We start from the raw sequence: 14,807 nt of genomic DNA, 5'->3' as shown, positions 1-14,807 counted from the left end.
TTCTGCGTGGGCAAGTGTGAGGTCCTTTGAAATAGCAATTGTTAAGTTGGTTGACATCAAACATTTGTTCTTTTGAAAGGATGCAAGTAAGGAGCAGGGTGACGAAACTTTGTAGTGGGACACTCATAGATTGTGTTTGTCCTGAACGTTTTGATATATTTGTAGAGTCAAGGTGTTCCTAAAGAGGTGGGGGATTTTCAGAGGCAAAACGTTGTAGCCAAAAAACGGATTTTGCTGTGGTGGCTTTTTGTGGATGCACAGCACGAACTGATGCGCGAGTTGGATGGCTTTACGAAGGTTGAAAGCTGGACGTCTTTCAACCTTCGGTGTAGTTGCATTACCACTTCTTACTACATAATCTTGTTTTCAGCTTGTTGGCATGGGCGGTATTCCCAGAGGTGCAATGCTTTTATGTTAATCATTGTCTTCTTGTTTGTACAATGAATGCTATTACTTGTCCATCGGGTGAATGAACACCTGAACTCCTGTTGTGAACAACACTTGAAACTTATTCCTTTCCGTAGAAAAGCGCTTGCACAGAATTTAGATATCTTGTTTCCGAGACGGAACATTAGTTGATAAATATAGGCTGCGTAAGATCCGGTTTTTTGGACGACACAAGCCGTCACAGGGAACTGAAATACTACGGTGCTGCTTATTCAATGCGGCCTCCAGGTCTTAAGTGATTTGAATCATTATTTTGGACGAAGTATTGAGGACTTGTAAATATCTTTTGCCGAAAGAATATGTTTCGAAGGAGTAACCTGAAGCTTACTGCATTCCTTGACATCATTAGAGAAAAACAGAAATGGTTTTCTTTCTTCTACATGATGCAACAGAGGAAGTGATGCCACCCGATGGTCACATCAAAGCGTACGCGGTTTCTATTTGCCTTTCTTGCCTACTTGCATATGGCGGCGAGGTGTAAGGTCTCTAGAATAAGTTGATGAGACGCCAAATGTTCCAACAGCTGCAAAAACAGCCGGACTTTCTGCTAACTTTAAGACCGGTGGCTTCTATACTCTGTTATTTCAATTGGAATAACTGGGCCCATAAACTTTAAGAGTAGAAATCTATAGCGTTATCGGTCCCCCGCTTTTTAAAAGCAACTACTAGCAGACACTTGTATGCATAGAAGTGAAGGGGGTGTTGCTCGTTCGATGCTTAACAGCAAGCCGCCATCGACCGCCACGCAAATGGAAGGAAAGGAAGTGTGGTGCCGATACTGTGCGTTGACAGCGATGACGGAGAAGCCATCAACAGCTGCTAAAGGCAAGATGGCGACACCATCATTTCCGCCTCACGAGCCCTTTAACGCTTTTGCGTTAAAAGGAAGTCGCATGAAAAACGCCCCCGTGCGGCATACAAGGTGACGCTGCTTGGATGCCTCCCCGCTTGAATCCAATGCTGCCTATGCGCTACACTTTCATTATACTGTCAGCGCCATTCCAGCGCGAGATACATGTCCTTCAGGTGCACACTTGCGAAAGAGCATCTGTGTATGGAGTGTGTCTAACTGCTCCGAGCCACGTCAGTAATTTCGCTGCTCTTTAACACTCTCCGTCACTGTTCAAAAAAAATTTCCCTCTACAGGATGTATTGGGAATGAATAGTTTTCTTTTCAATAGCGGTTTTGATTGTATTTTCAGGCTGCTCTCTGCGTCTGTGTAAATAGGTGTATGGCGATAAAATCAATATAGCGGGAACGAAGGGGCGGCGAAATATTCATTGCAAATTCAATTTATTAGCGTAGACTTTTTAAAATGAAAATGCGGTAACTACACATTCCACTGCGGCGTCAACCGTCAGACACATCCACTATAAATGTAAACCTTAAGAATTCGCCGGGAGGGTGGCTGAATCACTACGGGTACGTGTTCGGAAAATATGGCTATCGGATTCTTAAAAGGAAAAACACGCGTTGTTTTGTGTGTTTTATTAAACTGTGAATAAAAATTATGACTGAAAATTTCTCGAAGGAAGAAAGTGAAACAAGGACCATCAGCTCGCTGCGGCACCTCAGAGCCACCTCAATCGCCGCGGGTGGTCGAGCCAGTTTCGCCGTGCACCCTGCATAGAAGAACGAGAGATGCTCACGCTGTGGAGGAAAATATCAACATCGCTTTGCTGAGAGCGACTCAGTAATGTATAAGGACCAGGCAGGGGGGCCATTTGGTTGATATGCCAGCTGTTTAGCAATGTGTGTCGAAGCTAGAAAATGCGCTTTGAGACTTGGTGAGGTGTAGAATCCTCGCAGCAAAAAATGGTTTTTGTATTTCATTTCATAATTTTGCGAACTTGTCTCTGGTGCAGCACATAAGCATCAGAGCATCAGCCCATCAGCTCCCCCCCCCCCTCTGCCCGTTAACTTTCTGAAACTCATGATTACTAAATTAACAAAGCTAAATACAATCATTCTGTCCTTAATTATTTCCCAGAATCTTGAATGCACATCCTGTTGAGCATGTCGAGAAATGCCCGCTTCGGTAATTTTCCTCAAAAGAACTCCATCGTGGTTCACGACTTGGGAAAAAAAACACAAAACGTGAGACTTCAATGGATGGATGACGCATGTTGTTGCGTCTCATGACGTTAGCACTCTTAAACCCATCCTAACTTTAAGAAGGCACTGGCAAAAAGCCGCAATTAGCAAGTAAGCCTGTGGTCATAATGACGGTTCCACGGTTAGCGTCAACATCACTCCATTACAATCGTGAACGCTGCTGGAGAACCACATTGCCGTCGCTATTTCGCCGTATTGCACATATTCCTTGTAGTTCAAGGTCATCAAGAATATGCATCGACATCACGACGCTACCAACACGAAGTTCCCGCTCTAATCGCCGTACCCGCCCCGCCCTCGGTGAGCACGTGTTTGTGTAAGAGATTTCTTTCAAGCCGATGCGATACGTCAGTGTATTTGAGCCCAGTTGCTGATCTCATGGTGCCTGCATTGAATCCAGGCCGTGGTAGCCGCATTTCGCTCTCATGTGCATATTAGGTGTTCGAACGTCTGTTATTTTGCAAATTTGAAGCGCGCCGTAAGGCAAGGCCCAAAGGGAGCAGACCAAGCTGGGGACATAGCGCAAGTATTACCTAACATGCGAGTTCTCTAGACTCTACACTTCCGCGTACCGCATAGCCTATGTGTCCATCTGCGGAGTTGAACCCCACATATTAATATAATATTTATTTCAAGCGGTACGCGTTGGAGGCCTACACTACGGCGAAGCAAGGCGCCCCGGTGGTTCAGTGAGTATGGCGCTCGGCGGCAGAGCCGAAAGACGTGAGATCGATCCCGGCTGCGCCGCTCGAATTTCGATTCAGGCGAAATACAAGAGGCCCGTGCGCTGTTCCATGTCAGTGCACGTTAAAAAATGGCTGTGGCTCAACTTGGTTAAGCCGGGAAATCGCGAAAGCAATACCCATGGCTACGCCCTCGCTCACATGATAGTTGTGCTGTTGTGGTGCTTGTGTGAAACTTGTTGTATACCTTGGTGCTGCTGTGGTGATCACTTGGCTATTCGATGTGCAACTAGTAGTGAAACTATAATCGCTGCGCTGTGAGGATATACTTGGTTGCTGGTGATGTTAATGCAGACTGTAGAACTGCTGTTCCTGCACTGGCTACAACGGCATGCTTGGCGCGCTTTTTGAGGAAAGGAAATGGTCTGTTATTCTCTGTCATCTCGGTGGACACCTGAGCCCCACCGTACAGGAAGGGAGGAAGTGTGAGTGAAAGCAGAAAGAGGGGCCGTAATGAACAAAATGGAAATTGTATTTGAGGAAAGGAAATTACTCATTAACTGTCTCACATATCTCAGTAGACACTAGTCGAAAATTCTATTTGAGGAAAGGAAGTTGCGCAGTAAGTGTCTCACATATTTCGGTGGACACCCGTCAAATTTCGCGCGCGGTGACGCCACGGCAACTTGGGTCAATCTGAAACGCGGACAAATACGCCTTGCTCGTCGGTGAATTGGTTTTTGAGGAAAGGAAATATATCTGTCTCTCATATCTCGGTGGACATCTAAACCTCGCCGTAACGGGAAGGGAGGAACATGGGAGTGGACGAAGACACCGTATTCACCAGACGCACCTTTGTTCATTCCAAACCATCGAGCTGGCATGGCGGAGTGGTAGCGTGCTCGACTCGCACTCCGGTGACAGGGGTTCGATTCCCGAGCTCGGCAAATTTGTTACTGGGTTTTATTTAGTTATCTGGTCTGACTAGGAAGGTTTGACTAATTGGTTAAGTAGGGAATTCATTGAACTCAGTCAAACTTACTTGGAGCATCACTAAACGATCCCTTTAATTGGTTGCATGGTTAGTAGCCAAAGTACAATTGGCCCCGTTTGATATTCGCGCACTGTGACGTCACGACCGTTTCAACCAATTGAAAAGCGTGACATTTCTGTCGACAGCTCCTGCTTACAACGATGAGGCATTAGACGCTTCCGCCTTAAAAGCGCGCTTCGATCGCGGAGGCCACGCCGTGGTGGCACCGCCGTGGCTTGCGACGGCGCGAGTCGGTCGCCCTTCTCTTCGGCGTGACGTCACAAAGCACCTGTTGCGATCCTAGTGGAGAGCGCAGGCGTTAGGCGCCCGTGGTGGTGGCACCGCCGCGCCACGCCAAAGGCTGAAAGTGCAAGTAGTAAAGCTTTCGCTTTAAAAACTCTAGGCGTTATAAATTTCCGGAGCCCTTCTCTACGGCGTCCCGCATATCCTGAGTCGTTTTGGGGCTCAGGGCATGCTTAAGCGAAACCATAAACTTATTCTACTGCGAAGCGGAAGCCAGTGGTTATATAACAATTTTTAGTCTCAGCGGCTTTAGTTTAAGTGCGAAAAGGACCACACGTATGCACTTTGAAGAAAACAATTGAAGTACACATATATATATATATTGCCACACTCTACCAGCGCCCCCGTGCGGTTTGTCTTCGACCTTTGTCGCGCGCCGGACTTCGTCCTCTTCTGCTCGGTGCTAGGGTCGGCCGGCTGTGCTCCGCCCAGTGTGCTCGCCAGAGACAGAACGTTCTACCGGCGCCCGTGACATTTTGGTGGAGGTGCGGGGTACGATCCATGTACGAAGAGGTCCCAGGAACCTCCAGCGCTCCGCCACACCCCCTGGACACGACACCTGTCCACAAGTCAAGCCGCCGCTTGAAAGGCTTAGCTCCCGAGTACAAACCCCTCACCGCGCCATCCCGCACGATGACCTCTACGGTGGCCAGCCAGACCTTCCAGCCATCTGTGAGTTCGCCACCGCTACTTCTTCATACGCCTCGCACGCCTGCGTCGTTTCATGGTGACAAGTTTGAGGATGTGGAGGACTGGTTGGACGGGTATGACAGGGTTGCTGAATTTAATCTGTGGGACGAAGACCGCAAGCTTCGGAACGTTTACTTTGCCCTCCAGGACGCCGCCAAGACGTGGTTCGAAAACCACGAGTCCGCCATCCACACCTGGCAAGACTTCCGGCGGCAGTTGCTGCATACCTTCAGCAGCAACGAACGGCGGGAGCGTGCTGAATTGGCCTTGCAATCGAGGGCGCAGCAGCCAAACGAGAGCGTGGCGATGTTCGTGGAGGACATGACCCGGCTCTTCAACCGCGCTGATCCTTCGATGTCTGAAGCCAAGAAGGTGCGCCATTTGATGCGGGGAGTGAAGGAGCAATTGTTCGTTGGGCTCGTGCGCGATCCTCCGGCTACAGACGCCGATTTTGCGAAGGAAGCGGCAGGCATGGAGCGCGCCCTGCAACAGCGGTTTGCGCACTACGGCCGTCCATCAAACATAGCTGCTGTGGAGTGCCACATTCCGAAGCCCGGGGATGAGAACACCTCCCTCCGAGAGGTCATCAGAGCTGGACGGGATAGGAGCACGGGACAAGCAGTCTGCATCGCTGTGTTTGTTGCCCGACTTGTAGACAACTGTAACGTCAAATTCTTGCAAGCGAAGGCTCCAACGAGCTAGCCGGCCCGAGGGGTCTTTAAGATTCGCGAGCCAACACAGTGAGTGGTGGTCACTCACGACCCGAAACGGGCGACCATACAAGTAGGGCCGGAACTTCGTTATCGCCCACACAACAGCTAGGCACTCCTTTTCAGTGGTTGAGTAATTTGCCTCGGACCGTGACAACGTGCGGCTGCCGTACGCAATCACGCGTTCAACACCATCTTGCCACTGGACGAGGACTGCACCGAGGCCAATGTTGCTGGCATCGGTGTGAAGTTCCGTGTCCGCCTCGTCGTCAAAATGGGCAAGAATGGGCGTTGTTTGTAGGCGTTCGCGGAGCTTTTCGAAGGCGTCCTGCTGTTCCTGTGCCCAGACGAAAGGCTGATCGTCTTTTGTCAGCCGTGTGAGAGGCTCAGCCAGCCTGGAGAAGTCTTGCACGAAGCGTCGGTAATATGCGCAGAGGCCAAGAAACCGACGCACAGCTCGCTTATCAGTGGGAGTCGGGAACGAAGCTACAGCGGCCGTCTTGTCAGGGTCGGGGCTGACGCCCTCAGGTGTCACAACATGGCCCAAAAACTTCAGCCGTTGGTACGCGAAGTGGCATTTTTCGGGTTTTAGAGACAGACCGGCTGATCGGATTGCCGTCAATACTGCACTCAAGCGTTTGAGATGTTCATCGTAGGTCGCAGCGAAAATAACCACATCATCAAGATAGACGAGACACGACTGCCATTTGAGGCCAACCAGGACAGTGTCCATCATTCTTTGAAAGGTGGCAGGAGCGGTACACAGGCCAAAGGGGAGCACCTTGAACTCGTACAAACCGTCGGGGGTTACGAAAGCGGTCTTTTCACGGTCACGTTCATCGACTTCGATCTGCCAGTACCCACTGCGTAGATCAAGAGAGGAAAAGTAGCGGGCATGACGCAGGCGATCGAATGAGTCGTCAATTCGGGGCAACGGATAAACGTCCTTTTTAGTAATCTTGTTGAGGCGACGATAGTCGACACAGAATCGGAGAGTGCCATCCTTCTTGGCAACCAGCACAACGGGCGAAGCCCACGGGCTTGTTGACGGCTGGATAACCTCGTCGCGGAGCATTTCCTCAACCTGCCTCCGAATCACCTCCCTTTCTTTCGCAGACACTCGATAGGGGTGGTGTTGTATAGGCCTCTCGCCTTCATCAACTACAATGCGGTGTTTAGCGACCGATGTTTGCCGAACTTTAGAAGTGGTCGCAAAGCAGTCGCGAAAAGAGTCGAGGATCATGTGGAGGCGGTGTTTCTGATCGGCGGTTAGGTCGGGGTTCACGTCAGTCAGAACGGGGGCGTCAGACGTCGATTCATGGGTATCGTTGAGGGTCAAGGCGCAGTGGGAGACTGAGTCACTAATTTCATCGAAATAGGCTATGGCTGTTGCTTGCGGCAAGTGGCGGTATTCGGCGCTAAAGTTGGTAACAAAAAGCTGCGTTCGCATTCCGCGGAGGGAAGCAACACCACGCGCAACGCAGACTTGTTGACTCAACAGTAACGACAGGTTACCTTCCGCAATCCCGTGAGGCGTGCGTGGGTTGGAGCATTCCACCGTAATAAACAAACTGGAGCGTGGTGGTAGCGTGACATTGTCATCACACACGCGAAAAACAGGCCTGTCGGGCTCGCTGCTGCCGGCTGTGGCACACTGAGGTGAGAACGTCACGACAAGTTCGCGGAGGTTGATTATCGCACCGTGTTCTCGAAGAAAATCAAACCCGAGGATGAGGTCCTTCGAGCAATGAGCCAACACAGCGAAGCAGGCAATGAAGGTTACACCGCGGATCTCCATTCTAGCGGTGCAGACACCTAGCGGTGTCACCAGATGGCCTCCGGCTGTCCGGATGTGCGTTCCAGGCCAAGGTGTCAGGACTTTCCTCAGGACAGTCGCCAGACCACGACTCATGACGGAGAAGTCGGCGCCGGTATCTACGAGAGCAGTCACGCGGCGGCCATCAACGATGATCGGGATTTCAGCCGAAGCTTGGTCACCTTCGGAAAAACGCTGTGTGGGGGTGGTCGGACTTGGGGATCGTTCTCGCGGTCGAGTTGGTGCGTCAAGCGGAGACGTCTCTGGGCGTCGAAAGGTCGTAGCGGCGTGAGGTCGGAGGTCGGGTGGCATGCTAACGTCGGTGAGCGGAGGATGTTCGTCATTATGTCCAGTGACGGCGGCCCTACCTCCGGGGGTCGCCGTACTCAGTTTTCCCGGCGCGGGCTGGAGGACTGCCGGACGTAGGACTGGCGGGCTGGTGAAGACAACCGTCGAGGTGACGGTGACCTGGACTGACGTTGGGCAGTGGGTGCAGGTGGGACGTTGGCCGCTAGGTACTGATCGATCTCGCGGGGTCGTTCACCATAGCGTGGCAGGGGTGCGTCTGGCGAAAAGCCGCGCAGGCCAATCCGGCGGTACGGGCAGTGACGACGGATGTGGCCTGCTTCGCCGCAGTGGAAGCACAAGGGCCTGTTGTTCGGCGTGCGCCACATGTTTGCCTTCGTGACGGGTGGGCGGTCGTCTGGCAGCGCTGCCGTATACGGGAATCGGCGGGACGGCGCGGTAGGGGCAGGAGAGTAGAACGCCGGCGGTGGTGGCGCAGTACTTCGCAATGCCTCGCTGTACGTCATCACGTAGGGCGCTGGCGGTTGGGGAGGCGGAATGGGCTGCACCGTGCGGCGTATCTCGTCACGGACAGCATCCGAGATGGCGGTCACACTAGGAGGCTGCTCCACAGAGCGAAGCTTCTGCAGCTCTTCGCGCACGATGCTCCTGATGAGCTCTCGAAGATGACCCTCTATTTATTGGTGCTCTGACCACGTCCGCCCTCGCTCAACAACAGAGAGACGACACGGAATTGCGCCCACTCATCGATTATCTCGAGGGAACCGCCTCGTTACCACCTCGTCTATTCGCGCGTGGCTTGTCGTCGTTTTGCTTGCGAGATGGCGTCCTCTACAAACGAAATTACGGCCCGACGGACTCTGGTTACCTGCTCGTGGTTCCAACGGCGCTCCGCACTGACGTTTTGCAGGCGTGCCACGACGAGCTTCCTTCCGGCCACCTCGGATTTTCTCGAACGATGGCACGAGTTCGTCACCGTTATTACTGGCCCAGGCTTTCTGCGGCTGTCAAGCGTTATGTGCGCACTTGCCGCGAGTGTCAACGTCGGAAGAAACCACCTTTCAAGCCGGCTGGCTTGCTCCAACCCATTGCTCCGCCGAGAATTCCTTTCCACCAAGTCGGCATGGACTTGCTGGGCCCATTTCCCACGTCATCATTGGGTAACCGGTATATTGTGGTTGCCACCGACTACCTCACCCGGTATTGTGAGACGAAAGCCCTTCCCCGCGGTACTGCTGCTGAAATTGCTGACTTTTTCATCATCAGCATAGTCCTCCGCCATGGCGCCCCTTCTGTTGTTTTAACTGACCGAGGCACAGCGTTCACGTCCACGCTTACTCAGGAAGTTATGCGGCTCAGTGGCACAAGTCATCGTAAGACCACAGCTTACCATCCTCAAACCAACGGCCTAACCGAGCGCCTCAATAAGACTATCGCTGATATGATTTCTATGTACGTTGACGATGACCACAAGAACTGGGACGCAATACTTCCGTACGTCACGTTTGCCTACAACACTGCCCTTCAAGAGACGACGGGGTTCACGCCATTTCGTTTGGTACACGGTCGTGAAGTCGTGACTATGTTGGACACGATGTTGTTGCCCGATATTGCGCACCCATCCGTTGCCGACGCTGATGCATTCGTTCGCCATGCAGAAGCTGCCCGCCGGCTGGCTCGGCAACGAACCCGCGTGCGGCAGGAAGTCGATGCTCACCGCTATAACCTTCGTCATCGCGAAGTCATTTTCCAGCCTGGAGATCAAGTGTGGGTTTGGAGCCCCATCCGTCACCGCGGTCGCTCGGAGAAGCTTTTGCGCCGTTATTTCGGTCCCTACGAGGTACTCCGCAAACTCAGCGACGTTACGTATGAAGTGCTCCCGCAAGGGAGTGTTCGTTCTTCAAGACGCCCGCCGACATCCGAAATTGTGCACGTCGCAAGGCTCAAGCCTTACCATGCCCGCTAGAACAACTCTCACCACGTTCCGCGCCCGGGACTCGGTTCACGCACACACGTGGCTCCCCCTCAATCCCAGCCATCGAGTCGATGCCTTTCCAGAGGGGAGGGGCAATGCCACACTCTACCAGCGCCCCCGTGCGGTTTGTCTTCGACCTTTGTCGCGCGCCGGACTTCGTCCTCTTCTGCTCGGTGCTAGGGTCGGCCGGCTGTGCTCCGCCCAGTGTGCTCGCCAGAGACAGAACGTTCTACCGGCGCCCGTGACAATATATATAGCCGCCGCACTGGCTCAGCGGTTATGGTGGTCGACTGCTGACCCAAAAGACGCGGGTTCGATCCCGGCCGCGGCGGCTAGAATTTCTTTGGAGGAAAAATTCTAGAGGCCCGTGTACTGTGCGATGTCAGTGCACGTTAAAGAACCCCAGGTGGTCGAAATTTCCGGAGCCCTCCACTACGGCGTCTCTCATAGCCTTAGTCGCTTTGGGACGTTAAACCCCATAAACCAAGCAACCAAGTTCACATATATCCGCATGCTCTGAAATTTTTACATCAGAAGTTCTGTCCTCAAGTTCGTGATAAAATATGTGGCTGCTTAGCAAATCTAGCGCATTAAAGAACGAAGCCGATCTAAATTCCTGCACTATTCGAACCTACATCAAGCGCGCTGGATATTAAAGCTCGGCAGAATAAGCTGACACAGCCCTGACTTTTCCTGAACTTCACGGTCCGCGCTTAGGAAGGAACTCTGCCACATTATCCCTGTGTCCGGAAGCAGGCTGGCAAGAAATATTGCGGGCACATGTGAAAGCTTCTCGGCTCTACTTGTATTCAACGAAATTTCTTCCCTGACCTTAACCTTCATGCCGCCGTTGCTAATCAAATGAGCTGGTCACTGCAATGTTGAGGCTGGACTGGAGAGGAGTACGAGACGTGGAACTCACGCCGCCGCACGCCAGAAGCCGGAGCGAATCCCATGTGAGGCGGCCCCTTTGACGATGGCCCCGCTGCGGCCAGACGCTTTCAGGGCTGCAGCAAAACCAGCGTCATCTTGGATATAGGCCTCACCGCTGCCACGGTTGTCATCGCACGCCCGCAAGGTACAGATGCGTGGAGCGCAATGAGGATGCACCGCTCCTCAGGATACTGTCGGCCACGCCTCGGTACTTGTCTGCATCAGACACGAAAAGAAACAATGCTTTCAGCAAGTGGTACGCAAGAAAGGTGCGTACAGCTTGGAGTTCGGTTTACGGTTATTCAAAGGAAAATTTTAGGGGCGCATTTTTTGTGTATGTAGGGAGTGTTGTTATTGTGATCAAATTTTAATATTTTACTCTGGCAGTACACATATCATGACGTTTATCGGACCCGTGGATAAACCTATCGAGAATTTGATTTAATGCGGCAGAATTGTTATATGCGAGAGGTTATTAGATGTTTAATGCTAGAGCATATGAACACTCATACAAAAACACAAAACCCCGCCGTCATCGAAAACCCGCCGAAGAAACGCGGCATGCATACGACATCATCACCCCCCCCCCCCCCATCAGCAACAAGCCGCCGGAGTAACAGCGTGCTCACCCCGGGAGAAGAAAATCTGCGAGGCGTTTCGAATCGGAGAACAAAGGCGGTGGGGGAGCGCTCGGCATCAGAAAAAATTGATTCAGAACCGAAAGCCGACGATTCTGCCCATCGGACCACGCCTTTTGAACGTCATGCTGTTTACAACCGGGAGAGGTCTATTATGTTACTCTCGTTGCCGAATGCTATGCATCGATACATCGCCTTCGGCCTTCTTCCTGGTTTATCCACTCCGGCGCTAATTGGTTTCTTGCACGTTTAGGGGAGAGAAATCAAAGAATAATCACAATGCCCTCTCGTGTACACGCCTTCGCAACATGTCCTTACGTGCCGAGATAAGTCGCGAGTTGCCTTAGCGAAGTATCAATTAATGCAGGAATGCATTTAATGGTCACTTTTTAATCCCCCTTGTTCCACAGAGTTTTGTCTTTTTGTCCACATCAAGAGAAAACTCGAGAAAATAAACACGCGATTCTAGGTGCAGGTTTCAATTGAGATTCCAGTCAACGCCTCTCAGCGTCCAATATGTATAGCGTTAGTGGAGCGCACTGTGGCCGTTTCCGCTGATGGGACCCGACGGCGGTTGTGCTACTTCACCTGCTGCTGTTTGGTCGAAGGAAGAATGAAGGGAATGAGCACAGGCCGGTGCGGCTGGCTACAACAGGGAATATATCACTCCCTAGTGTAGCCAAGGTTAAAAAATACGAGAGGAAATGTTCGTTGAAAATACTCATGTCGCCGACGCCGCATCTGATGCACCAATGGTTCCATCACTAACAGGTGCTCCATTTTCTCACCCAGCTCACGTGGTATGATAACCGGAGATGCTTATGCAAAGACGATTTGCTCACTCACTCACTTATTGTCTTGTGTGCAATGCGTCAAGAAAAATAACGAACCTACCGTACCCAGCGAAATACAAATGGAAAGCAAATATTTACATAAAAGGCATAGTACGAGAGGAAAATTTCATTCTCCTATGAATTCCGGATATCATCCTTTATGACGTTGCTGCTTTTTCATAGCGAGAGGCACATCTGCGAAATTTCCCAAAAATGCCCTTGCACACAGTCAGTGCCTCGGCCAATCTGCCACCTTCGTTGTCATCGCGTAGGTCATGTTGTCGATGCTGTCAAACGCTTAGAAATTCTTCTCGAGTGCTCTGTGGCCAACTAGACCGCTGTTAATAATCTTTGGGTTTTTGTTTCATACGTTAGACGCCGCCAGAGTTCGAAACGCTTTCAGCTTGGGGCGGCGTTCTACGAAACGCCAAGCAAATGTCGCAGCACGGGCGCCTGGATCGCACCCGTGGCGGGGTCCGCGTCCAGTCCGTGTGGCGGCGTGACGAAGCCGCACTACACGTGCAGATCTCCAGCAGTCGGGCGCCGGAGCAAAGGTGGGCGGACTCTCAATTTGTCCAGCGCCTAACTGTCTCTACTTCTGCCAATGCTGGTCCGCGTTACACCGTCGCAAAGAAAATAAAAATCTATTCACAATAGGGCGCTTACACGCAGCAAACAGGCAAGAACTCCTATCAGAGGCGACGTAGATGCTAGCTCAACTATTGTAATGAGGGCACATCAGCCCTGCGATAAGGAAAAGAAATCAGGTGAAATTTACTTACGCAGCTGATTTACGAAAAGCGCCGAATCATCAGAACTTGCAGGCAACAAAGTAATGACGAATATTTCTAGGCAAAGGTGTATATGATGGGGGTGGGATTAACTCAACCCTCAAAGAAAGCTTTTAGAGTGTCAGCTCCACTGGTGTCGTTCCGAGCCTCGGAGATATGCTGATTCGATTAATAGAATGCAAGATGGCGTCTCCATATTTAGAACATTAATTAAGCTATGCTCCTGTTGCGCGTCATAGCGTTATGCGTTACAACGCAAAGCGCAACCCAGGTTTTGCGATGAAAAACGATGTGCTTATACAGTGGAATAAAATCATGGCAGGTGGCAGCGCGATGACAGACCACCACAAGTAAGTAATAAACTAGATTGATCCGGTATATATATTCCTGTCTGGTAGGTGTCAAAGTAGGGCCAATTAGTCGCATCATTCGTGTGAAATTTGTGGAGAAACCATTTTCTGCAGATTGTTCCCTATGGTGTCCTACGAGTCAGCGCTTGGCGGAGCATAAATTTACTTGTTCAGTTAGAGCCTAGCTCGTGGCAGGGATTCGAACCGGCGACCCATGTTAGGTGTGTTAACGCTCGATATTCGATCGCTGCCTGAGTGTACGCTGATTTTTCATGTTAAAATTTTGGGCAAAACTTTTTTCCTTCGAACAGTCTTAAAGGACTGCATTGCGCACACAATTCCCATGCAGTAGTTAAAAAATCTCTCCTCTCTGGCTTTATTACGGGGTTTCTAGGAATTAATCAGCCATCTTCAACCAATACCGTGCCTACAAAAAAAAACTTTTCTTATACGTTCGATAGATCGCCGAGCCGAAATGAAAGCGAAGCAATTACGGCAGTAGTCTGCGGTAACTGGGTTCATATACCTACCTGACCCGAAGCTCTTATGATAGGGAACGCGCCAGGGCATCGGGAGCCGTTGAACTTGATAGCGGTGGCCGTCGGAAGCAACTCTTTGCCAGCTTGCGCCACCGGAGTGTCGGCTTGAGGCGATGAGGCGCTGGGCGAGCTCGACGACCGGTGGCCACCCAGGTCAGTACGTCTCACTGGGCTCGATGTCAGCAATCCCTTCGCAGCAGACGGCCATTGATTGTCCGACGGCGACAAGTCAACTTCCATGGTGGATTGAGGTACCAGATGCTCGGTGGCACAGGGAGGAGCCAAGAAGCGGTTGGAAGTCCCTGGGTAAGCAGAGAGAGGGCATCCACAACCATTGAAGCAACTGTACCTCTTCATGGCGATTCCTCGAAGCTTCCAATGACTTGAGGTTTTAGCCTGAATGAAACGAAAATCTCGTGCCATTCTTCTTTGTCTTTTACCTCTGGCTCTGCCAGTGGTTCGTGACCCCACATCTCGCGCTGAACTCCGCGCTTGGTTTAATGCGGGCCGGAATGGAACATCGTTTCTTCGCGGACTTTCTTCTTTTGACTATTTGCCACCTGCTAAGTTGTGTAGTGGACAAACCCCCCCGGGTTTATTGCTAGGTGCCGTGCTTTATGCGCCGAGAAATCCGGCACAAATAG

At 51.4% G+C, this 14,807-nt stretch overlaps 1 protein-coding gene across 1 annotated transcript in view; it reads right to left on the bottom strand.

The window, feature by feature from the left end:
* Positions 1 to 14,403, bottom strand: part of LOC149353952 (uncharacterized) — a 55,865-nt gene extending 41,462 nt beyond the window's left edge. The window contains exon 1 of the mRNA XM_089575888.1: positions 14,155 to 14,403. Within this exon, the coding sequence (XP_089432014.1) occupies positions 14,155 to 14,403 (249 nt within the window). The remainder of the gene's footprint in view (positions 1 to 14,154) is intronic.
* Positions 14,404 to 14,807: the final 404 nt, after the last annotated feature.

This window comes from Amblyomma mixtum, chromosome 3, assembly GCF_055824585.1.
Source record: "Amblyomma mixtum isolate Tamu chromosome 3, ASM5582458v1, whole genome shotgun sequence".
In the NCBI taxonomy this organism is placed as follows: domain Eukaryota; kingdom Metazoa; phylum Arthropoda; class Arachnida; order Ixodida; family Ixodidae; genus Amblyomma; species Amblyomma mixtum.
This window is presented reverse-complemented; position numbering and strand designations above follow the sequence as displayed.